The 23,871-nt window shown below is 50.2% G+C and overlaps 1 protein-coding gene across 2 annotated transcripts; it reads right to left on the bottom strand.

Moving 5' to 3' along the window:
* Positions 1-128: 128 nt before the first annotated feature.
* On the bottom strand, positions 129-10,404 carry TMEM229B (transmembrane protein 229B). Of its 2 annotated transcripts, none has more exons than XM_068966725.1 (2): positions 10,270-10,404; positions 129-647 (listed from the first exon to the last, which is right to left on the bottom strand). In XM_068966725.1, the coding sequence occupies exons 1-2, from the start codon at positions 10,402-10,404 to the stop codon at positions 129-131; spliced, it is 654 nt and encodes a 217-aa protein (XP_068822826.1). The 2 variants fall into 2 exon arrangements, with proteins under 2 accessions (XP_068822826.1, XP_068822827.1); XM_068966726.1 differs by lacking the exon at positions 10,270-10,404 and adding an exon at positions 5,604-5,639.
* Between the last annotated feature and the right edge of the window lie 13,467 nt (positions 10,405-23,871).

The following is a 23,871-nucleotide window of genomic DNA, read 5'->3' as shown; positions in this document are numbered from 1 at the left end:
GTGCTCCCCCATTGGGCGCGGCTTGTGCGGTACAGAGGGGGCAACCCCACCAGCTTGGTACCCTTGTCCACAGGGTCCGTGAGAGCCCCCGGGGGGTCCCAACCCGGCAGCTCCCCGCCCCCACCAACTCAGTCAGTCTTGACGTGGCCATTGGCCAGGGCCAGGGCATCACTGGGCTCCCCGGGCTCGGCATCCTTGTCGAAGCGGAGGCGGAGGGTGTTGCGGATGATGAACTGCTCCACGATGAGGGCCCCGCAGAACCAGGGCACGGCGTACTCCAGGGTGATGAGGCCCATGAAGTCGAAGTCGAACTGGGAGTAGTCCCAGGGGCAGGCGTTGAACTGGCGCAGGATGAAGCCGGTGGTGAACTCCCACAGGTAGGTCCAGAGCGTGTAGATGAGGCAGCGCAGCAGCAGCGGGCAGCGGCCACGCAGGCGCAGGTACATGCGCTCCACGATGAGGATGGACGTGCCGTAGATGAAGAGCGCCCACACGCTCGTGACCCCCGGGAACTTCCAGTTAAAGTTCACCACGAACTCCCAGGCCGCCGTGAACATCACCTCGCAGAAGTAGCCGTGGATGGCGTACAGGTACCAGCGGGACAGCGCCGTCAGGGGCTCGGCGGAAGCCATGGTGCCGGCTGGCCGCTGGGGACCAAAGGACACACAGGTGAGGGGGGCGTGGAGGGGCTGCCACCGCCCGGCCCAAGGTCTGCCGTGGCCAGCCAGAGGGGACTTCAAGCCTGCTTCTGCCTTTCTCTTTAGTCAGCCATCGTATTCCTAAGCCTGTCCCTTGTTCCTTACTTCAGTTCATATTCCTTACCTGAGCCAGGGAGGCGGGAGAAATAGAAGAATACAAACAGCCCCGGCTGGCTGCCTCTGAGCCAACTCTACTCAAGTACTGCTTCGAGGGAAGTGGCTAGCACACTCCCCATCATAACTTCTTAGGATTTATCCGTGGCCGCTATCCTGGCCCAGAATCCCCCCCATTTCAAGCTACTTGCTGATCTTTTGCCCCTGAGGTTCCCATCTCTTCCTTCACTTCTCAAACATCTCCACATCACTCACGTTTCTGAGATCTAAGAGCCAGTAACGTCGGGTGTGTACGTGAACATGTAAAAGTTACCACTTTCCCTTGCGTTAAGTGTACACTGAGTGGAATTAAGTTCCCTCTCTACCACCAGTCATCTCCAAAACATTTCCCCCATTCCAAACTGAAACTGCACACTCATTAAACGCTGACTTCCATCCCCTCCCCAGTCCATGCAACCACTGTTTCACTTTGTCTTTATGAATTTGAGTTCGTAGGTATCTTATAATTTAAATGGAATCATACAGAATTTGTCCTGTTGTGACTGGCTTATTTCACCGAGCGTAATATCATCTTTTTCATGGTTCATCCATGCTGTGGCATGCATCAGAATTTCCTTCCCTTTTTAAGGCTAAATAATATTCGATGCTGATCTATCTAGATATATCTTTTTTTAAAATCAATTCATCCATTAATGGGTGTTTTTGGTTACTGTGAATACTGCTGCTCTGGAGTGTGCTTAGTCACTCAGTCATGTCCGGCTCTTTGCAACCCCATGGATTGCAAGCTGCCAGGCTCCTCTGTCCATGAGATCCTCCAGACAAGAATCCTGGAGTGGGAGCCCTCCCCGAGGAGATCTTTCCAACTCAGAGGTAGAACCCAGATCTCCGGCCTTACAGGCTGAGCCACCAGGGAAGCCCGCTGCTCTGAACATGGGTGTACAAATATGTATTCCAGTCTCTGCTTTCAATTCTTTTGGGTACACACCCAGAAGTAAACTTGCTGGATCATATGGCAATTTTATTTTCATTTTCTGTTTTCTACAACAGCTATACTATATTACATTCCCACCAGCAATGCACAAGAGTTCCAATTTCTCCTTATCCCTGCCAGCACTGCTATTTCCTGCTTTGGTGATGATGGCTGTTCTAATGAGTGTGGAGTAGTGGCTTGTTGTGGTCTCATTTGTCTTCAAGTGCTCTGTTAAGTGGGGTTTTGATGTTTAGTTTGTTGAAAGGAAACCAGTGGGCTGATAGAGGAGAGAGTCCTCCCTTCTCCTTCTTATTCCCTTCCGTTCCTCTGTTTGAAACCCCACTGATCTTCAAGGCCCCATCACATTTCTCCAGACTGGCCTGGCCCGTCACTGGCCTGGCACTGGAGACTGTGGACCACTCATTTGGTCCTTTATTCAGTGCCACCCCAATTTACTATTTTGAGGCACATGCCCTCTTGATCTCACCAGCCTGTGTACTCCTCGAGGGCAGCAACTACCTCCCAGTCCTCTGTCCTGAAGCCTTGGCACAGACCTCCCCTGAACAGGCATCTCTAAATGACATGTAGTTTATATGGAGGGTCGGATGAGAGAGTTCATGGTTAAACCTAGAATGGGAAGATAAAGCACGAGAACATGAACCACAGCTCTGCCAGCTGCCAGCAGACTTGGCTGACACCTCTGGCAATCCTCTCTCCGAAGCGGTAGAGGGGACAGAGGTTAACAAGATGACATCTGTAGGGACTTCCCTGGTGGTCCAGTGGCTAAGTTTCCGTGCTCCCAATGCAGGGGGCCTGGCATTCAAGACTCTCCAGGATCTCACTCCAGTCTACTTTCTCAGCCTAATTCTCACATTTCCAGCTCTCCCTGTCTTACCACCATTCGGTTTATTGTTTTATGTGTGTTTGTCTTCCTGGCCCCACAAGTACAAACCCAGCTTATAGGTTACCTCTGGTACAAAATCTTTTGCATCCTCCCAGCCACAAATCCTTTCTTCCTGCTCTGAATATCCACAGCAAGTACTTTGTCTCTCTTTGGTACAGATGATTTTGTTTTACTCTGTTGATAATTTTCAATCTCCAGCCAAACATCTTTCCTGTGTGCTATACCTATTTATCCTATTCCTTCTTGAACACCCAAGTGTCCTATGGGCACCTCATATTCCTTTCCTTAATCAAACTCATTATCTTCTCCCCAAAAGTCTGTTTTCCTCCTATGACCCCCCTCCATCTTGATTAATGGTACCACCACACACCCGGTTAGCAGACAGAGGTCCTTCTTGCTTCTTCTGCCGCATCGCCCCTTTATCCTGAACTCCCTGAAATCAAGGGCTTTGTCTGATTCAGCACTGCATCCCCAGATGCCAAGAATAGTGCCTCAAACACAGTAAACACTTAATTCAAGAATGAAGACATTTTTATCACTTAGCAAGTGCTACATAACAAATCATCCCCAAACTCAGTGGCTTAAATAAACTCTCATTTATTATTACAACTCACATGCCTGTGGATTGGCAGATCTTGGCTGGCCTCAGTCACGAGACTGTGAGTCATCTGAGGGCTCTGTCTGTCCTATGCTTGGCCGGGATGGCTCTGCTCCGCTTGCCTCTCGCCCCTTCCCTGGGCCCAGTGGACTAGCCTCAGCAAGTTCTTCTCATGGCAAGGGCAGAGGCGCAAGAGCAAGCAACCCAACTGCACTAGTGCTTTTCAATACTGGTTAAATGGTTAAGTCACGCCCCCTAACATCTTACTGGTCCAAGCAAGTCACATGGCAAAGCCACCAAGTCAGCCATTAACTCCTATCCATTCTACCTCTTAAATATCTTTGAAATCCATCTCCTCCTCTTCTTTCCTCTTTCTCATTCCTACTCTAGTTCAAGCCTCATCATCTCTCACCTGGATGACTCCAGTAGTCTCTTAGTCTCCCAGCCTTGCCTCACTCCTTTCAATTCACCCAGCACACTGTGAAACAGTGTATAAAAACAACAGTCTTTCTAAAATACAAACCCAACGTTTCTCTCCACTTAAAGCCTATTAGTGGATCTTCAGTATCTGCAGAGTAAGGCCCAGCTCCTAGGCATGACTGGCAAAGCCCCTAGTGACTCACTTCTGCTTTGGAGCCTCTCCGCCTGATCTCTCCGTTGCTGATTTTGTTACCTGGGGTGGCCTTCCCAACTGCTGCTGCTGCACAGGTCAACCCCCATCCCCGCCACCCGCCCAACCCGTGGCCTGAGAAGTCATAATCCTTCTTCAAGATCCACGTCCTCCTCTGTGAATATTTTCCTAAACCCTTGCAGCTCTGGAGCTGTCCACCACCCTGCCTACCTCTGCACCCCGTTTGCTTCTGTGACGATAGCTAGCACTCAGCTTTGCCACAATTTGTTTGCAGGCCAGCACTAGTAGCCGCTTGATGAATGTTTGTTTAATACACTATTAAGAGAAAACAGGCAGAATTCAAAACAGAATACTTAGTACAATTTTGATTTTGCAAAGGCATGCAGTGTGTGTTAGTCACTCAGTTGTGTCCGACTCTTTGCGACCCCATGGACTGTAGCTTTCAGGTTCCTCTGTTCATGGAACCCTCCAGGCAAGAATACTGGAGTGGGTAGCCATTCCCGTCTCCAGGGGATCTTCCTGACCCAGGGATTGAACTTGCATCTCTTGCATTGGCAGATAGGTTCTTTACCACTGAGCCACCTGGGAAGCCCCAGTTTCCTTATACGTGAGAATAATGAGTAACTTGCTCCAAGGGTTACAGGGCCAATGGATGAGCTAACAGAAGTCCACTATTAAGGATATAGCAAATGCTCAGAAAAAGGTGGCTTTCATTTCTGGCACAGAGCCAGGCTTCTGGTCAGCTTCTCCCTCCCACCTGTGGCAGGGTCTTTCTGCCCTTGTCCTTGCTAGCAGCTAGGCAGCCTTCCATGCCAAGCAAGTCAGGTCTTTGCCTCCACCCAGAGCCCCAACCCAGGCAGCCAAGCTACTTGTGCAAATAAAAATCATCCCACAGCCCACAGGAGGACAGAAACTCAGCTGAGGGGGGTCAACAGGAGCTGGAAGCTCCTGTGTGGCTGAGGAGGTTTGATGGAAGGGGAGCAGTCCCAGAACCAGCCCTGTGAGGGCCAGGCTTTAAAAGAAGTGTGAGTGAAAAGGCCAGCATTCCTGCACAGTTCCTCAAGCTCTCGTTTTATCCTGAACTCCCAACAGGTCCTAACCTCTGCCCAGAACAGAGCAGGACTCCAGTGAAACTCACTGAGGAGCGAGGAGGGGTCCGTGGTCTGAAGTGGGTGGACGGAGGTGGCCTGGAGACCACTCTGCCTCCCGCCTGACTCAGGGTCCCCTGAACTCAGGTCTCTCCACCTGGCCAGCACTTGTACCCCTGGCCCCTCTGTCCCACAGGACCCCAAGGAAGGGGCTTCTTCAGCTGTGTCCTTCATCAGCCTCATGTAACTGGTGGAGACATGATTCAGCTCAGTCCCCATCTTGATGATGATTTTAAGACCCTGCTGTCGTTGCCTCTTGGTCTCATCTTTTGCGGCAGCCAAGAATGCCTTCCAGGCCAGTTACACATCAGAGGCTCCAGCCCCTACCCCTACCCTGGAGCAGGTGATGCGGAAGAGATGGACCCCCCAAACCCTAGGGAGCAGAAGCATGATTAAAGGAGTAGCTGTCAAAGGGTAAGAGGATGGTGGTGGAGAGAGAACAGGGCGAGCCCAAGACCTGGATTCCATTTTTAGAATCTTCCGTGCCTGGAAGAATACAGGTAGGTTGGGGGCGGGGGGAGGGGCGGCGGGAACGCATACCTAGGTGAGGTCAGGCCGCGTCTGAGAGGTTGTGCCAAGACTGGTCCACGGAAGATGAATGGGGAAAGCTGGAAGTCCTGGATGGGGCCAGAAGGCAGGGGTGAGGACCAGGACAGGGATGTGAGACAGTGTCGTCAGCCGGGATGGCAGCTCACACTGTGATGGGACAGATGCTAAGATTAGAGGCGGCCAGTGGCCGGGGAGGATTTTCAGAACTCCACTCCCCAAACCCATTTCTAATCATCACCAGAGCTATGCTTAAACTTTGAGCTAACACAGGCTCCCCCTCCCTCTGCTAGGCCCAACAGCCCCTCATCCCTGCCTGGCCTCCCTCCACCTGAACCCTTTGCCCCAGGCCCTTCCAGTACCTCCTGTTCTGCCCCGGGGATCAGAGCCCCAGTCACAGCGGCATCAAGAGGAACCAGCAGCTCACGAGATGTTGCTTCTTTCTCCTGCTGACAAACATAGCCATCCTGAGGACCGTGACACAAAGATGGGACAGCCCGGCAAAGAAAACTTGGGGCGGAGTAGACAGGCAACCGTGGGCAAGACTGAGGGCAGAGAAAACTATCTGGAGAGCAGTGGATGGTTTCACAAGCAGGATTCGGGGGAATGGCACACAAGTACAAGAGCCCTCGTGTATGATGAAAGAATCTGGGCACAAGGAGTTCCCGCAAAGGACCAGAGCCCAAGAGTTTCCTAAGGACAGGGCGCTGCCCCTCCCAGGAAACAGGTGGGGGAGGGGGGACGGCTGGCTTTCTGAGCCTGGCTCCCTAGGAGAATCTCACCTGCTATTCTCAGAACCTGCTGAGCTGTTCCTTAGCTGGCAGAGAGCAGAGTGAGTAGTTGAGAGAAGTGAAGAGAATACCATTCAAGTCCAAGATGGGCTGGAGGCAAAACCAGATGGGGTGACTGCTCTTGGTTTTGCCCCAAACTCCCATCTTGTTCCCGGAAGCTAAGGTGCTACAACACGGCGACTCTGGGAGTTTTCGTCCAGAGGAGCATCTTGCTAGAAAACTGGGATTCCCCTTCCATGCAGACAGGCGAGGCAGGCCTTCCTCTTTCACTTCATTCACTCCCCATCCCCAGGCAACAAGGTAATTAATACCACTGCTCTGGGGAGATGCACAAGCCTTCCAGGGGCCCCTGAGGGCAAGGGATTTGGGGCATGGCTTGAGTGACCCTGAGTCTAGTCTCCTGGTAGGGGAGTGGAGTCAATGAAGGGTGGGTGGGTGCCCTGACAGCTGGGTGCCAGATGCAAGTTCTCAAACAGTCCTGAGCTTCCCCTGTGGTCATCAGGTTGAAGGAGAGGAAAACCATTGGGGGGAGGGCCTTCAGGGCCAGAAGGGAAGCAAGTGGGGGAAAATACCTGTGGTCACTGGCTGGCCAGAACGCCGTACAGTTCTACCCTCTCTTGCTGTGGGTGTCCCTCAGGAAGGCTCCCAGGGATGGTCCGCCTGCCACTTCCCAAGTCACAGTAATAATCAAGCACTCTTCACAGTACTTTCCATGTGTTAACGCAGATAATCTTCAAACCCATTTCACAGATGGGGAACTTGAGGCAGAGAAAGGCTGCAGAATTAGCCCAAGTTCTTACAGCTGTACAAGGTAGCTGTCCGCTGGGACTGAAACCCAGCTCCAGAGTCTTCCCTCCTGATCAGTGTGCCTCACGGCCCTTAAGCCTGACTGCAGGCTCCTCTAAGGCACTACATTTTCTGAGTTTCTGCTTGTGGCAGGCTGAGATGGTATATGGAGAGACAACAGGAAAGCAAGAAGGACAGGAGCTTCTAGACAGATCATCAGTGAAACTCAGGTCTGGTGTCAGAGCTGCTGAAGGCTCTCAGCCGATCCTGAGAGGCCAGGTTCTATTCTGAAGCTGCGTTCTGGCAGGAACTATGTGAAGGTCCTCCTGGGTGACCCTCCCAGGACCATCGCAGCAGCACGTGCCATTCAAAGACCTCTCACCAGGACATATATTACCCAGAGCTTCCCTGACTGCCAGCCTGCCCTAGTGCTGCCGGGAATCTTAGATGCCATGGCAATGCCAGCCAAGAGCAGTGGAGGCTGCCCAGAGAAGCCTTGTGCCTGGAGCAGCAGCAGCCAGAGTATCAGAAGCAACCGATCCACGCAGGGTGGCCAGCAGGGGAGGATTCAGAAGGCTTCGGCTGCTAAGCAAATCCCAGCTGGCAGGTGCTGGGGGGGGGGGGGGGCAAGTGGGCCTTGGGCATAAAGTCAGGTTGGCACAGAGGCTCACCAGGGCTCAGGCAGCAATGGACAGACTGCGGGTGGTGCCTGCAGGCTGCAGGACCCCCCCTTGCCACACCTCCTGAGGCTGCCTCTCTGTTGTTCAGATCTCAGCTCACCCATTACCCCTCAGAGGATTCTCTGATCTCTGATGCAAAGCAGCCTTCCCATCACTCACAGCGTGCCATTTTAGTCACAGCACTTTCAGTTTCTGCTATTTTGGTACTTGTTCACTGTCTGTCTCTCCCAATTAGAGTGAAAGTTCCACGAGGGCGGGGCTCTGCTTTGTTCTTTCCTGGGTAACCAGTGCCTAGAACAGTGCCCGGCAGTGAGATCCACTGGTTTTATCTGTGAATGAATGAGCTGATGATGAGTGAATGGGCCCAAACAGGTTCAGGTCCTTAAACTGATAGGAGCAGGTATAAAATGTTAACCAGCTCAGCCTTTCTCTTCAACTCTTTCTTGGGAAATATAGCCTTTAAATTTTTTTATTTCTAGCATTTTAAAGTCATTTTCCCAATTACAAAAATGACATGTGCTCACAGTTGAAATTTAAACATGACAGAAAGGAATGATATAGAAAGCAGAAGTCCCCCATCTTCCCACATCTTAGAGAAAATCACTTTTAAAGGTATGGTGTGTATGCGTCCAGATTTAATTTCATTTTAAAAGAAACAAATTCATGCATCATAGAAAGAAAAGGCATTCATAATCCTAGCAACTAGCAGCCACTATCATTTCCCGTCTGCAGTCTTTTCTCGTGTGTTTATTTTACAAGTTACCGTAATGTACTTATCCTATAACCTGACACTTCACTCAAGACATCATAATCATTTTTTCAAGTTGTTATATTTCCCATGTCCTCCTCATTATAATGGCTGCATAATATTCCACCAAGTGGGAAACTATAATTTACTTAAGCTAGATGTTCAACACAGGAAGAACAACTCTTTTCCATATCCACTCTGACAGTGACACCACAAGAAACATCTCTTCTATGCCTGTACCAGGAAAATTCAGCCCTCGTCTTTGCTGGGACTATTTCCTAATGAAAGAGTCCTCAACAATTCCAGAAGCGGGATCACTGGACGAAAGGGTACAACCATTTTGTTTTTTCTTTTTGGCCACTCCGCATGGCACGTGGGATCTTAGTTCCCCAACCAGGGATCGAACCCACGCTCCTGTAATGGAAACACGGAGTCTTAACTACTGGACTTCCAGGGAAGTCCAGGGCACAGCTGTTTTAAGACTGATGATTTAGGTTGTTCTGGGGGATTCTATGTAATGCAGGGAATAGGTCTCTGTCTGAGTGGCCGCGTTTCCCGCAGTGGCCTCCATGACCATCCATCTGCCCCAAACCCCCTCCCATGGCCCAGGTTTGCTCACACCACCTCGGCTATAAATCAACACAGTAACACCCTTCCTGAAAGCCTGTTCAGTCATGAACTGATTTTGTAAGCCTCGGGTGACTGAAAAGTAAATTCTAGCCTTGAGTGTTAAGCTATCAACTAGCAGTGGAGTCAAGAGTTACCTAAAGCCGAGAAGTGCCCAGTTGCCCTTGTCCTCTCTCCTAAGTGGAATCTAAGGGCTCCGGGCTCCCATGGACCAGTCCAACACCTCCTGGAAGCCTATCCAGTTGGGAGTGCAAAAGCACCGGCCCTCCCTGCCCTGCCTTCTTGGGGGGCTCTCAACCTGCTGGCCCCGAATCCCTCAGTGGGACTGACTGCCCTATTCAGACAGATGAGCCTTTAGGCTGGACAGCCTCTAGGTAAAGCAGCCCTGACTGTCATTTTTAAAAGTGTCATCAAGGAAAAGCCAGAGGCTGAGGCTGGAAAGAAAGGCTGCGTGAGGACAGAGGAGACTCCACAGCCAGAGGGCCCTCACCCTAGAGGCTGCTCCTCTGGACTGAGGAGGAGATGTGGCTGAAACACTGTGAAGGGTGGAGGATTTGCTCCTCTTGACGACATTTGTGGCAGCCAAGACGCCACAAATCCCTCCCCATCCAGTCCCCCGGATGCCCTACCCAAGCCACATAATCCACTCATGGCATCTGCGCAGAATCTGGAAACCTAGGTAAGATCCAGTTCCCACTGCACAGCGGTGAAGCCCAGGGCCCAATGCGTCCATGAGCCTACAGATGAGAACGAGAATTGGAGGAGTTGCCTAAGAAGTCTCCTTAGGGCTGGGTGTCTCCCATCACTTAGCTCAGCTGGCTCTGGCCTGAGTTTTAGAAGCCACGTAGCTGTAAGATGGCTCGAGCATGTGATACGGCCTGAAACTGCTGGAAAACCCCCTCTCATTCCAAAACCATAACCGTGTGACAGGCCCTCGGATGGGAAGCAGGCTCAGAAGTGGAATCTCCAGACATGTGCTCGTGCTGCTGAGGCAGGAAGGGCTAGTGATTCCCCTGGGAGCCAGTAACATACTCACTTATCACACCCTTGAGTGCGCAGCTCTGAACAGACATCAGGATCACTGGCCACAAGTGTCCCGGGTTAACCTTTGTCCTGGTGCCTGGCTGGGCTGCAGTGCCATTCTCAACAGTGTGAGCAAGCATTAGCCCCAGGGGTCAGCTGATCCTTGGCTACTGGGAGGGTGGCTTCCATTTATCCCTGGAATTAAAGAGGAGGAGTTCATCAGCTTAAACTGCTCCAGATCTGAGCTACCAGGCCAGTCAGAGAGGCGACCTCAAGGCAAACATGACAACTCCAGGCACTGGCTCAGCACCAGACACGCATCACGCCCGGGCCACGGGGCCCTCTCCTGGAGCTGGCCACCTCCTCCCAGCCATCCTGCTCGCCCAGGTCTGGTTAATCCAGTGATGAGAACCTGGCAAGGATCCCAGGCGACTCCCATGGTGGGTAGGACTCAGCGCTTCTTGCGCCATGAGTGAATGTGTGCACACTTGTAAATCTGATCGGGGATATAATTTTAGAATCCAGTTCCCTTCTCAATTTAGCTTCAAATTACACTCTCACCTTCACCCTGTAGTGGGTACATCTGTTCTCAAGGGCAGTCAAGAACCTCACAGAAGACAGACAACATAGGACATTTGTTTTTAGCATTTGGGGAGCCAAGCACAATTACACCTGGAAAAACAAGCACACCAACACAATGTGCGCTAAAGCCCTCTCCCTGCAACCCCACTTACTCAAATTTAATTCATTCTGTTATTTTTTTTATTATTGTCAGACTGTTCCCATTAACATCAGTAACTGACTACAAGCTGATGTAAATCTGACTTTATAACATCCCTTGCCACATACATATTTTTAATATAGCCCTAAGACTTGACCGTTTGGTAGAGATTTCAACATTTATTTTTGTTTCCTAAAGGAAATCAACCCTGAATATTCATTGGAAGGACTGATGCTGAAGCTGAAGCTCCAGTATTTTGGCTGTGTGATGCCAAGAGCTGACTCATTGGAAAAGACCCTGATGGCTGGGAAAGAGTGAGGGCAGGAGGAGCAGGGGACGACAGAGGATGAGATGGTTGGATGGCATCATCAACTCAATGGACATGAGCTTGAACAAACTCTGGGAGATAGTCAAGGACAGGGAAGCCTGGTGTGCTGCAGTCCATGGGGTCACAAAGAGTTGGACACGACTGAGCAACTGAACAACAACATTTTTGTTTTAATATGAAGGTGCTGAAGCTTCCACTGAAAATCCCTGGGACACTGGCCTTTCTGCACGAGCCCAAGGACAGAGCACAGATCCAGCCCAGTCTACAGAAGGAGGGACCAGCTGCTCAGAAACTGAGAACAGTGCATGACCGGGCGGAGCTGTCCCCATACCCAGTGGATATCAAGCAGGGTGAGCCACAGAGGTGCCGCCTGAGCTGCCGCCCTCCTCCTTCCCTCTACCCCCAGGTTCTCTGAGCAGGGGTGACAGGCCTTTGCTTCCAAAGCTGACAACCTGCAAGGCAGCAGGGAGGGGAGCCAAGAGAAGTAAAAGGGCAGGGCTTGGGGAACTGAAATTCATTGTGTGCGCATGTACTTAGGAGTAGGAAAGGTGTGCACCCCCGGATCTCTCCCCGGAGCCTCTCACTGAGAGAACTGGAGGATGAAGGACAGAGGGGGTGAGGGGCTGTGGGTTGCTATGCTCTCCTGGCCTCAGCCCCTCCCCATCTCCTGCACAAACAGGAGGGGCCCCCTCCCTTCTCCCAGCCTGCCAGACTGTGGGCAGGGGTCACCCTGGCACGTACCTGTCATTGGCATGTCCAGCACGCCCTCCACCCCCAGCATCACCATGGCCCAATGCCTGGGGCGTTTGATTCCCCTTCACGGGCACTTCCCCTTCTCTGGGCCCTAAGCAGGCCTCCTTAATAGCACAAGTCAAACCCAAACAGAAACAGAAACCAAAGCCCACATCCTGGCAGCACAGCCTGCCTGCAGTCAGCCCTGGGAGCCTCTCACTGGCTGCGGGGCTGCCCCAGCAGATGGAGTGCAGCAGTCAAAACAGGGTCCCTCTGGGGCCGCTCCTCAGGTTGGAGCCCCCCTCCTTCCTCATCTGCAGGCTCTCCCTCTAGGGAACCAGGGGCAGGTGGGGTGCTGGACAAGGATGTAATGGGGTCCCACCTCTGCCTGCAAGTGCACCAGCTGTCCCCAGACTCCTCCGACACTCCCTGGCCCCTTCGACTGGGTCCCAGGGTATAGAGGGCATGCTCCCTTGTGGACAGCATGACCTGAACCAGAAGTTTCTGGAAGAGAGGAACGGGCGGAGAGCCCTTAGACAACTAACATGGGGGTAGAACTTACACTTTTTCCAGTATATCATCTCTCATGATTCTCCCCAAACTCCTGCAGGGAAGGCAGGAACTAATCTACCTCCCACCCTGTCCCCAACCCTGCTGCGTTTTAAAGATGAAAACACTGAGTTTCAGGACATTAAGCGATTAGGCCAAATCCACACGCTTGATTCAAACCCTGGTCCTGGGGCTCCAGAGTCACCCCTCTCTCCACACGGCATTCCTTCCAGTTGCTTCCCATCCCAGTCTCATCCTCAAGGCCCATGTCCGCATATGCTTGTCCTTCAGTGGGTGTAATCTACTTAGTCTGTTCCGTAAGCCGCTTACTTGAAAACATACAGCTGAGTCTGTCCGTCTAGCTTCTCCTTCAACCCAACCAGATGCCCCAGAAGCTTGAAGGAGTAGAGACCATGTTCAAGTTCAAGCTCTCTCTAACTGCCCTCCTCCGCAGCCCATCACACCCAAGCCTCCTTTGAGATACTGCCCCTCTTCATTCTTTTGTGACAACATCCTCCCACAGCCCCCCAGTTATTCTATCACCGATGTTCCTACAGGGCATTGAACATCCTTGCATTGAAACATATGGTCCCATCTTAAAATGATTCAGTGTCTGTTTCCCCCTTCATATGGTGAATCCCTTGAAACCATGGAACTTCTGTTGGATGGAGGCAAGGTAGAGAAGGCTCCAGCTTAATTATTGGGTGATTGTAACAGCCAGTGTTACTAATCAAACATAATGATGCCTGAAAGTGTTAAGTCACTCAGTCATTGTCTGACTCTTTGCAACCCCATGGACTGTATGTAGCCCACCAGGCTCTGTCCATGGCATTCTCCAGGCAAGAATACTGGAGCGGGTAGCCATTCTCTTCTCCAGGGGATCTTTCCAATCCAGGGATTGAACCCAGGTCTCCTGCATTGCAAGCAGATTCTTTGCCATCTGAGCCACCAGAGAAGCCCCGTATGTTCTCTAATTTTTAAGCCGAAAGGTTCTTTCCCGCAAAGCACGTAAATATTGGTTTACAATGGCCAGGGCTGTCTCTGCAGAGGAAAGAGAAAAGGGTCCTTGCTATCCTTTCTCCTGCCTACAAAAGCCATCACCCAGCCTAAGGTGAGGAGAGATGAGGTGAGTGCCTGGGGTCTGGATGATACAGAAGGCATGAGAGGAGAGATGGGGCTGGAACAGAGCATCCTAGGCATCCTGGGAGATACTGCAGGCTCTCACGTGGGCAAGAGGCCAAGCTCAGGTTCAAGTCAGAGAATACCAACGCTTATTCTGTTATTTCTACAATGTGCTGGCACTCTCAAAGGCGCATCCAGTTTTCATATACGTAGGATTCATCTCCCAAAGAGGTTTAACCAGCAGCTGCTGGCAGGAAATTCCCACCGCAATGCTCTCTCTCCTCCCCTGTAACTATTTAGGGTAAGCTGGGCTTGCAGGATTGAATCTCTGCTTCTCCGACTAGAACCTCAAAATCCAATCTACCGTCCCCCCGCCAACCCTTCTCCATGGCTCAGAACCTAAGACTGAAACCAGGAAACGGCAAGCAAACACTATGCCTTTTTCTTCCCTATTCTCTTCCACAGATTCCTCCACTCAGGTGCCCATGAAGTAAAGAGAAGATGCCCCAGAGACCCAGTGGGGTTTGCTCTGGTTATGCATATCCTCCTCAGTTCTTCCCTTTCGACCCAGAACAACTGCTTTTACTTGTCCTGTAGTAAGACCAACACTGAACACAAGTGGATTTGGCAACTTCTCAAACCAAGGAGTGAACGCTCAGCTGCAAACGCAATAGGAACTCCAAATTCCCCCAGGGTGGGGTGGGGAGGCTGAGTGTGGTCAGCTCCCTCTGGGGAGCAAGAAGCCCCAGGCCCTGGGGCCTGACTGGCATGTGGAAGAAAGGGTGGAGATAGGGGATGGGTTCCCCACTCTGCCTGGCCATGTCCTTCCACTCCATTCCCCTCACCCTGGGCTTGGAATTTGGGTTTCCCTGCCTGCCTGCTGGACATCTCACCACCAACCCGCACCCCCCGCCCCATCTTCTGTCTCACCTGCAGACCACCCTGTCCTGATAATCTTTTTTCTTCCTTCCTCCTCCCAACTCTTCAGCCCACTTTCCCTGAGTCCCCCCTCCCCTCCTCCCCCCAGAACCAACCCTGACAGCCTGCCCACATCCCCCTGCACCTTAGAGAGTGGTCTCTGACCCTGCGCTCCTTGCCTTCCCTCCCATCCCGCCCCCGGCACTGGGTGGCTGCTGCTCACTGCCTGAAAGGCTGGACAGCTGTTGGGCTCTAATTAGCTGCCTGGCTGCCGTCCCAGAGTGAGGTGTGTGTTACTGTACAGAGCTGCCTCCCCTCCCCTCCGCCAATAATCCCCTCTGCAGATCCCACTGGGCAGCCGCTAAGGGCCCTGGGGTCCTCATCATGGGACCCCAGCAAGGTTCCTGCTGTCAGCTGGACAGGAAGAGACGACAATGGCCTCACAGCCTCCCACACACACTGAGCAGGAATTCATCTCTCTGGTTTCTCCCTATTACTGCTCACATCCTTAGGAGGTCCCACAGGTAAATCCACCACACCCTACCTTTGGAGCAATGGAGACCCTGCCCCTTCGTCACCTCCCCAGCAGAGGCAGAAAGAAGCCCAGGGCAAGGACAAGTCTGGATGTTGTCAACAGCGTGACACCCAATGCCCTACTTTTCACAGCCTTCTGCAACCAAGCCACCCCCGGAGATTTCTAAACAACCAGGGGATCAGGTCCAGGAAGTCCTGTGGAGGCTGGTTTCTTCATCTGAGGTGTCGTATTCCAGCAGTCAACAAATATTGACCAAGCACCCGCTGATGGCCAGGCACCACACCCATTGTGAACAAGGCGAGGTTCCTGTCCCCTTGATGCTCGCGGCTCTGTGGGGAGACAGACAATAAGGAAGCCAGCCAGCACATGCTGTAATGTCTGATATCAGGCCACGAATAAGGGAAAAGGCCTGGTAGAGGACAGAAACTAGATGCTGGAGGGCGAGTCTTAAGCTTCTCTAAGGACCTAGCATCAAGCGTAGGTCAGAAAGATGCAGAGAAGCTTTGCAAAGAGTGTCGGGAAAAGCATTCCAGGCAGAGGGAACAGAAGTGCAAAGATCCTGAGGCAAAAACAAGCTAAACAAGCTTCGTGTAATTAGGGGTCTGATATCCCCTGGCCCCAGAGTCCTCTGGTGATCCCTATAGGGTCTACTAGGTCAGGGCAAAGTGCTCAGGTGCCAAGTAAATACAGCCAGCCCACTGAAGACTCTTTCTGTAGTCAGGGGCTGGAAATTGTGAAACCTTCAGCTTTTGTTTGGCAGTTGTATTGAACAATGAAGGGAAGACAAAATCCTTTGACTGATGGCCTAGAATTTCCATCTGCTTCTGATCAAAAGAATTTAAGTAACTTTAGCAAATCCTCTCTAGTCCGGGTGTTTCACCTTAATGAGAAAGTAAATATTCCTTTTTACTCCAGCTAGTTTGTTAGATTTTCTGTCACTTGTGATCAAGAAAATTCTGACCAGCATAGGTGGTTTTCCCTCATCTGGAATGTACCTAGCTGGCATGAGAATCACGTACCTGAGCACCACCTACCTATCTCTGCTGCTGTGAAAACCAGTGCTTTGGCCCCTGTAGACTGTAAGGGGGCAGAACTGCAGAATAAAAAGGTCAGATGCCCATCACAGTCCGTGACTCTCAGCAGGATGGCTATAGTTCTGGGGGTTCCAAATTGCTCTTCTGGTCACTGATTTTTTTCATTGCCCCTTGACTCACCTGGCCTTTGCCAACAGCACACTCAACTATCTTCTCCAAAAGGGACATGTGAAAACTAGTAGCCTAGAGATGAGGCCCAAGCCAAGAAAAGGAAGTACTCAGAGATGAATTTTCTGAAAACTGCACAACTGCACTAGCCAGTCTGATAGCTACATATAGCTATTTAAATTTTAACTTTAATTAACTAAAAATGAATAGAATTTAAAAATCCAGTTCTTTAGTCACCGGAGCCACATTTCAAGTGCTCAGAGCTACATGTGGCAAGTGTCCACCATATTGGACAGTGCAGAGGTAGAATGTTTCCATCATCACAGAAAGTTCCACTGGACATTGCTCTTGGAATTACCAAGGGTGTCCAAAAGGCTGGCAAACTTACAGACCTAAGGCCGAGCTTCACTTCCTTGCTCTTGGAAATCTTTGTTTTCTGAACAGACACCCTGCCCTCCCTCTCTCCCACAGGCTCAGACCTAGTCAACCAAGGCTGCCATTGTGAGATGGGGGAGAATGAACCCTTGTTCCAAGAGAGTCACTGTCTACTGTCTGAAGAGTGACTTTTATCCAAGAGGCCAGGAGAGGGCCCTGGCCATTGGTGAATGAGAGCTGCCCTTGCGTCTTCGGCTGTAACTCTCAGTGTAGGGGCTGCTGCTTAGAGTGTTTAAAAAAAAAAAAAACTTCAAACCATTTATTGAGTACCCTCTACATACTGGCCAGTTGCCACACAGATCGTCTCGTGGGTCCCCTCCATGAGCCCATGATGTGGATTGACTCAGGAGGCAAGGAAGGCTCAGAGGTTTAATGACAGCTGGAAAATGGGAGGACCGAGGTTTTCATTAGCACTTCCCCTCCCATCACTCATGAGAGATGCAGATGTGTGGACAGGAGTCAGGGCACTCAATTCTCCTATGGCAACAGGCCACTTACAGCTGCCCCTTCATTCTTACCACAAACAATCTCATATGACCTGCCAGCCTACTCAAGCCCACCCAGGGGCTTGGGAGAGAGGCCTTCCATGGATCTGCCCACGAAGGCCCAGTTATTGAAAGACACCTTAGAACACATCAGAACCAAAGGAAGGTCATGGTACAGAAGATAAACCCTAGAAGGGGGTAGGGGTCAGAATACAGACAGGTGACATTGCTCCTGGGCAAAGAGGAGAAGGGTGTGATCAAATTTTTGGTTTTGGAAAGACATCTGGACCATGGGTTCCTTATCTCTGCATCCTCATGTCCTGGATAAAAGTTGACATACAGTAGGAACTCAAAATCCAAGTGCTGAATGGGGGAAAAGGCAGGGGGCAGGTGCTCCAAGAGTGAGAGGCTTGGCCAAGAGGATCCTGAAGGGCAGGTGCACTGGGAAAGACTGAGCAGTGAGTTGTTCAGGAGGAGCTGTGATGGTTGCTGTCTGCTCTATACATGACCTGATCTGATCTTCCCTTTAGGTAGTGGCCAGAGGAAAGGCCAGCATACACGAGGCTGGGCACTGACTGCAGCCAAGCGCTTGCACTGTGGGCCTTGAGCCCTGCAACCCTGGTCCCTCTGGACCAGCTTCTCCCAGACAGCTCCATCCACTGTGAAAGCACCGAGCCTTGCAACACGTTCAGATATGGCTCCAAACAGCACTTAGGCAAGAGTAATTAAAGGGAATGTTATCTCAGTCAGGCTCTCATTAGCCACGTAATTAGACTGCTGAAAATAATTAACATTCCTTTTGACAAAGGAAGCAGAGGACCCATTACATTCATTAGGACAGCCTCAAACCAGCCTGAGGAAGGCCCAGAAGAGGACTCATCACCTCCCAGGCCTGCACAAGACAAAGTCAGCATCCAGGATCCCAGACCAGGTGGCAAGTCCTGCCCTGGATCAGGCTCCTGGGTGAGCGGAGAGAGATGGCAATGGATGCCTTCGTGTACACGTTACAGATGATAATAATTAGACACTCATACAGCTCACTGAAGAAGATTTGAAGGAAATGTATCACTGTATCAAGATGACAGGCCAGGGGCAACTGTGTACCTCCCCCAAGGCCCTTGAAAATGACAGAAAAGACATTCTCCAAGAAGAATAAATCCATTACAGCACCAAAAAACAAGAGGGAATTCTATCCTTGAAGATGGAAGCAAATGAGAATAAACTGATAGAGAAACCACAACCCCCCCAAATAAAACCATGAAAAATAATAATAATTGACATTCACACAGCATATTCATTCATTCATATATGCTGTATGACTATATCTCATTGAACCCTCACAAAAATCCTTTGAGACAGAGACTATTATTTTGCCCACTTTACAAATAAGACCCGGAGTTACACAGCTTTTCCAAGGTCATAGTGATAGTAAGTGCCGGCGCTAGGATTTGAACCCCAACAGGGTGGCTAAGGATTCTACATTTTGGGGTGTGACTCTGGGGGCTCCAAGTTTGGAGCAAGCAGATTAGGGGTCCAGGAGAGGCCCTGAGTGGTTGGTCATGGGATCTGGAGCAGCCAGGCAAGCAGCCCCTGCCCCTCGTGTCTACCCAGGTGTCCCTCCACCAGGGACATTAGGGCACTGAGGCAAAGGGACACCTAGACAGCTCCTGCATCCCCAGCAGGTACATCACACCCTCCTGTCCCCAAACAGCGGTGGCTGGCTCAAGAGCATGTAACCGGGATTCATACAGAGGTGACTGAAAAGCCTCAAAATACAGAGAGAAGCACAACCAAGACGCACCAAACATTTGACAAAAACCAAAACAGCCAAAGAAGCACCAAATTAGAGAACACAAGCTCTAGCTGGAAAACAAAATTAATAAAGTCAACAGACTGAAACGTTTGTCAAAGTATGATTAATATCCTCTGAGGGACAAGAAGGGCTCCTGAATCTATGAACCCAAATAAGCCATTGCCAGAAGAATGTCAAAGATCTCAGAAATGAAGGAACCACACCACGGTAACTGGTTATCTCTGGATGAAATAACAGAGTGACTTCATTAAAAATTTTCTTTCTATAGCTCTATTTTTTCTAAGCTTCTTACACCACACAATTATCACTTGTAGAATCAGAAAAGTTTTTTTTTTTTTTAATGCCTCGTATGAGGTAGGTGTTCCATAAGGGGTAGATCCTGCCACCTACAGCAACCCTTGGCCCCATCCAGGCTGGTACATAACTCGCCATCCCCCAGTCGCTCCATCCATGCTCTCATCTCTGGGTCTTTGCGCACACGGTTCCCCTCCTGGAATGCCCTTATTTCTGTTTACCCAGATTTACCTGTCCTTCAATGCCCACTCAGAGATGGCCCTTGTTAATGAATGGTCCCTGCGCCAATCTTAAACCTAAACCACTCTGATCCCTCTCCTCCCAAACCCCTAAAAGCCTCTAATTCTCCAGGGTCACAGGATAACTCTTGTTGAGTTGTCCTGTGGGGTCACAGTACTGAAGACTTACATGTCCTTTACCTTTCAGTGACCAAGTCTTGTCTCCCCAACTCAATGGTAGGCTTCTTAAAGGCATTGAAGGAATGAGCTTTCTTTTTATACCCTACCGTGCCCAAATAAAGCTGTGAAGCTTTCGCAAGAACATTCTTATGTGTCAGTTGAGTGAATGACGAATGAGCTTCTGTTTCTGGTGGAAGTAGGAAGAGAGAAATTATTGTGGAGATACGGTTACTCAACAGGGCTGGGTGGTAAAGCCAGGCCCTCCCACATGGGCGAGGCCCTCATAAATAGGTCACCTGGTCCCAGACAGCTCAACCTCCTATCCCTTGGGTGGGATCCTGAAATACCTGTAAACCCAGTGTGGATGATTGCTAAGTCTTGGGGCAAAATGTAGATGAGGAGTAAGACATTCATATGGTCTTGTCTCCCCACAGACTGCTTATTAGTAGTGAGGAAAAATTAGTAAACACACGTTGAAGAAATGGGACACCTTGGCCAAGTGATGAAACTTCACATCACACAAAAGTGACAGAAGGACATTTGGTGCCTCTGGATGTAACACACTGAAAAAGACACAATATCACTCTTGTGTATGCTAGCCAGGAATGTGTAACTTGGAGTCTAAACATAACCCAACAACAGACCAATCCAAAGGGAAGAGCCTTCCTTTTGTTCTTTTTTTTTTTTTTTAAGGTGAAAAGGAGGCTATCTTCTTCGAACATGTCAGTGTCACGAAAGACAAAGAAAAACTGAGGAACTGTTCTGGATGAAAAGAGACTAAAAAGACATAACAAATGCCATGTTGGATCCTCACTGGAGAAAAATGCTGTAAAGGATGTTATTAAGTTAATCAACAAATCTGCAATAAAATCAGCAGATTAGATAAAGTGTCATATTAAAGTTCAACATACTGCAGATATTATAAAACAGTATCCTTATTCTTAGGAATCCACACATGAATTATCCAGAGAGAAAGGGCCACCAAGTAGGCAACTGACTCTAAAAAGGTTCAGAAAAAAGAGAAAGAAGGAGAGAGAACATAAATGATAAAGCAAAATGTTAAAAAATGTTGAATCTGGATAAAGAGTATATATGTATTCTATGGGCTTCCCAGCTGACATTAGTGGTAAAGAACCCGATCCCTGGGTGGGGAAGATCCGCTGGAGGAGAGCATGGCAACCCACTCCGGTGTTCTTGCCTGGAGAATCCCACAGATGGAGCCTGGGGTCTACAGCAAAGAGTCAGACACAACTGGAGTGACTTAGCACGCATGCATGCGTGTTCTGTACTATTCCGGCAACTTTTCTGAAGTTACTTCTGAAGTAAGTCTGAAATTACTTCCAAGTAAGAAGTTAGGAGAAAAATAATGACAGCAACAAAGGAACCCCTGCCATTAGGCGGTGGGATGGAGTAGAGCAGACACGGAGGGTGAATGCAGGGGGGACACTCGTCGTCACCCGTCTACCTGGGCCCCAAATTCTAGCCCTGTCAGTGGGTCCCTCATAGACACATTTCCTCTCCAGTGGGGCCTTCCCCTTCTCTGACTTCTCTACCCGTTTACTCCTCTCCCTCCCCAAGATCGGCAGTCTTGCAGGAGACCACCCTATCAGGACCAGAGGACAGGATTATTTAGATCTATTCTTGGACGTAGTTAATATTTGCTGACACTTGTTGTGTCCACAAGCCCATACTAATGAGTCACGGTATGTTTGTGAAACCACAGCCTTCTAGGTATTACCTGGTCTTTCATTTCCCCTACGCTGCCCAGATTTGTGGTTAGTCCTATCCACAGTGCCTGACTTTAGGTCTTTAGACCATGTTCAGCCCTTTTGAGATCTCATGCAGGCACAGCCTCTCTCCCCCAAGTACCATGTCTTGTCACAGCTGAGTGTGGCCACTTTATTTGTTTCTGTCTTCTATTTTTTGGCCACACCACATGGCAGTTCCCCTACCAGGGATCGAACCTGTGCCCCCTGCCATAGGAAGCATGGTCTCTTAACCACTGGACCACCAGGGAAGTCCCAGGGTGTGGCCGCTTTAAATAACACACCTCTTTAAATAAGGGGCAGGTGATGGAGCCTCTTTAAGCAGCCTCACTGCAGCAAAGGGAATCAAGCAAACCATCATATTGTGCAACTTCATTTATTTATTAATTCAGAAATCCTCATATGCATCTTTTATGTACAGACTACTCAGTGCTAAGTGGGTTGAAGTATGAAAGCTGAAGCACAACAGTGGCACTGCTTGTTTTTAGAACATTGTAAATATACAATCTTGGAAATTCTACTGTAGCATCAAATACCAGAAGCCTAGTAATGATAGTAAGTTCCAACAGTGCCTTTTACTTAAATGAACCTACTTCAAGTTCATCTCATTGTTCATGCACTCATTCACACGTTCCGTAAACAATTACTCAGTATCTATGTCATGCCACCAGGTACACAGAAACACCCAAGAGGCAAAGACCACAGGCAAAGACACCTCAGGCCACCGGTCGCTGACATTCTACGTGATCCTGGATTGTCCAAATGGCCCACTAGACACACACTTAGGGCCACCAGCCACAATGGGGCACCAGAGGAAATTATTTTAAAGAAGGGCAAATGAGAGAGATTTAAAAAGATGCTATGAGAGAGAATAAACAAGAAACTACAGTGGCTTTGGTATACAAATACATTTTGTTGTTTCTGAAAACATTATTTTATATTATAATTTAGAATGAGGTTAATTTTTTTTTAATTACTTAGGAAACCCTAAGCCCTTCCGTGCCAAGAGCCTCCAGAGACCTTAATCCAGCCAAACAGTAAGTACAGGTTGCAATCCTAAATGTCAACAAGGGTCAGGTAGCCAACTCAAATTAGCAAAGACTCCCGAACTATTAAGGAAGCAAGACTGAAAGGACTCAGTGAGAGCTTTACTGGAGGCAGGGCAGGGGGTGGGAAGGAAGGAGGTGTGAGAGAGAGAGGAGAATGGCACCCGTAGTTCTGACTTGGGCAGTGGTAGGGTCGTTCACTGAGAGAAGAGGATGTAGGCAAAGGTGTGCATCAGAGGTGATCCACAGGGAACTGCGTTTTGATGCTCTTATTTTGATGCCCACAGGATTCTAGGCTGGAGGCAGGTCTCAGCCCCCACTGGCTGCAGTGGTAGAGAGGAGGGGCCTTCTGGGGAGGAGGCGCAGCAGGTGACATCCCAGACCCACAGAGGGTGGACGTGAAGCCTGTGGAGGGGCCAGGGAGGGAGCAGGATGCCCAGGAAGGGGTCCTGCCGAGGAAGTGGGGGCAGGAGAGTGTGAGGGGTCTCTCAGCTAACCGCAGAGGCAGGCCAAACGGGGACTGAGGGGAGTCTGCAGCAAAGAGGCTCCTGGGGCCCGTTGTGACTGGGACAGTGTGGACAGGCGACTCTCTCAAGAATTTTGCTTATGAAGGGAAGGGGAGAGAAAAGCTGCTGGAGAGTAGAGATGGGGACAGGGGGAGGTGTCCTTTCTCCCTTCCTCCTTTCTTCTTCCCACATAAGAGAGGAGAGTGTGTGTGTGTGTGTGTGTGTGTGTGTGTGTGTGTGTGAGTCACTCAGTCATGTCCGACTCTTTGTAACTCCATGGACTATAGCCTGCCAAGCTCCTCTGTCCATGGAATTCTCCAATCAAGAATACTGGAGTGGGTTGCCATTCCCTTCTCCAGAGGATCTTCCCTACCCAGGGATCAAACCTGAGTCTCCTGCATTGCAGGCAGATTCTTCATCATCTGAGCCACTAGGGAAGCCCTAAGAGAGACATAAATATGTTGAAACGCCCAGGAGAAAACCACAGTGAGGGAGAGCTGTGGCGGGGACATACACCATGGGGTCCATATGGATGTTCTGGGCTGACCTGAGGTCACGGAGGGAGCACTGTGAGCCACAGTCCCAAAGACCAAGGCCAAGTGTGTCATTATATTAACAACCCCTTTACAGAGAGGAGATCCAGGCAGCCAGAGTTAAGGTCACACAAGCACTAAGGAGCCTTGACCCGGAAGCAGATCTCCCGGGTCTCCTCCTGGTCGTTCTCCAGACCAGTAGTTCCCAGTGGGGCCGCCCCTGG

This window comes from Capricornis sumatraensis, chromosome 2, assembly GCF_032405125.1.
Source record: "Capricornis sumatraensis isolate serow.1 chromosome 2, serow.2, whole genome shotgun sequence".
Classification (NCBI taxonomy): Eukaryota; Metazoa; Chordata; class Mammalia; order Artiodactyla; family Bovidae; genus Capricornis; species Capricornis sumatraensis.
This window is presented reverse-complemented; position numbering and strand designations above follow the sequence as displayed.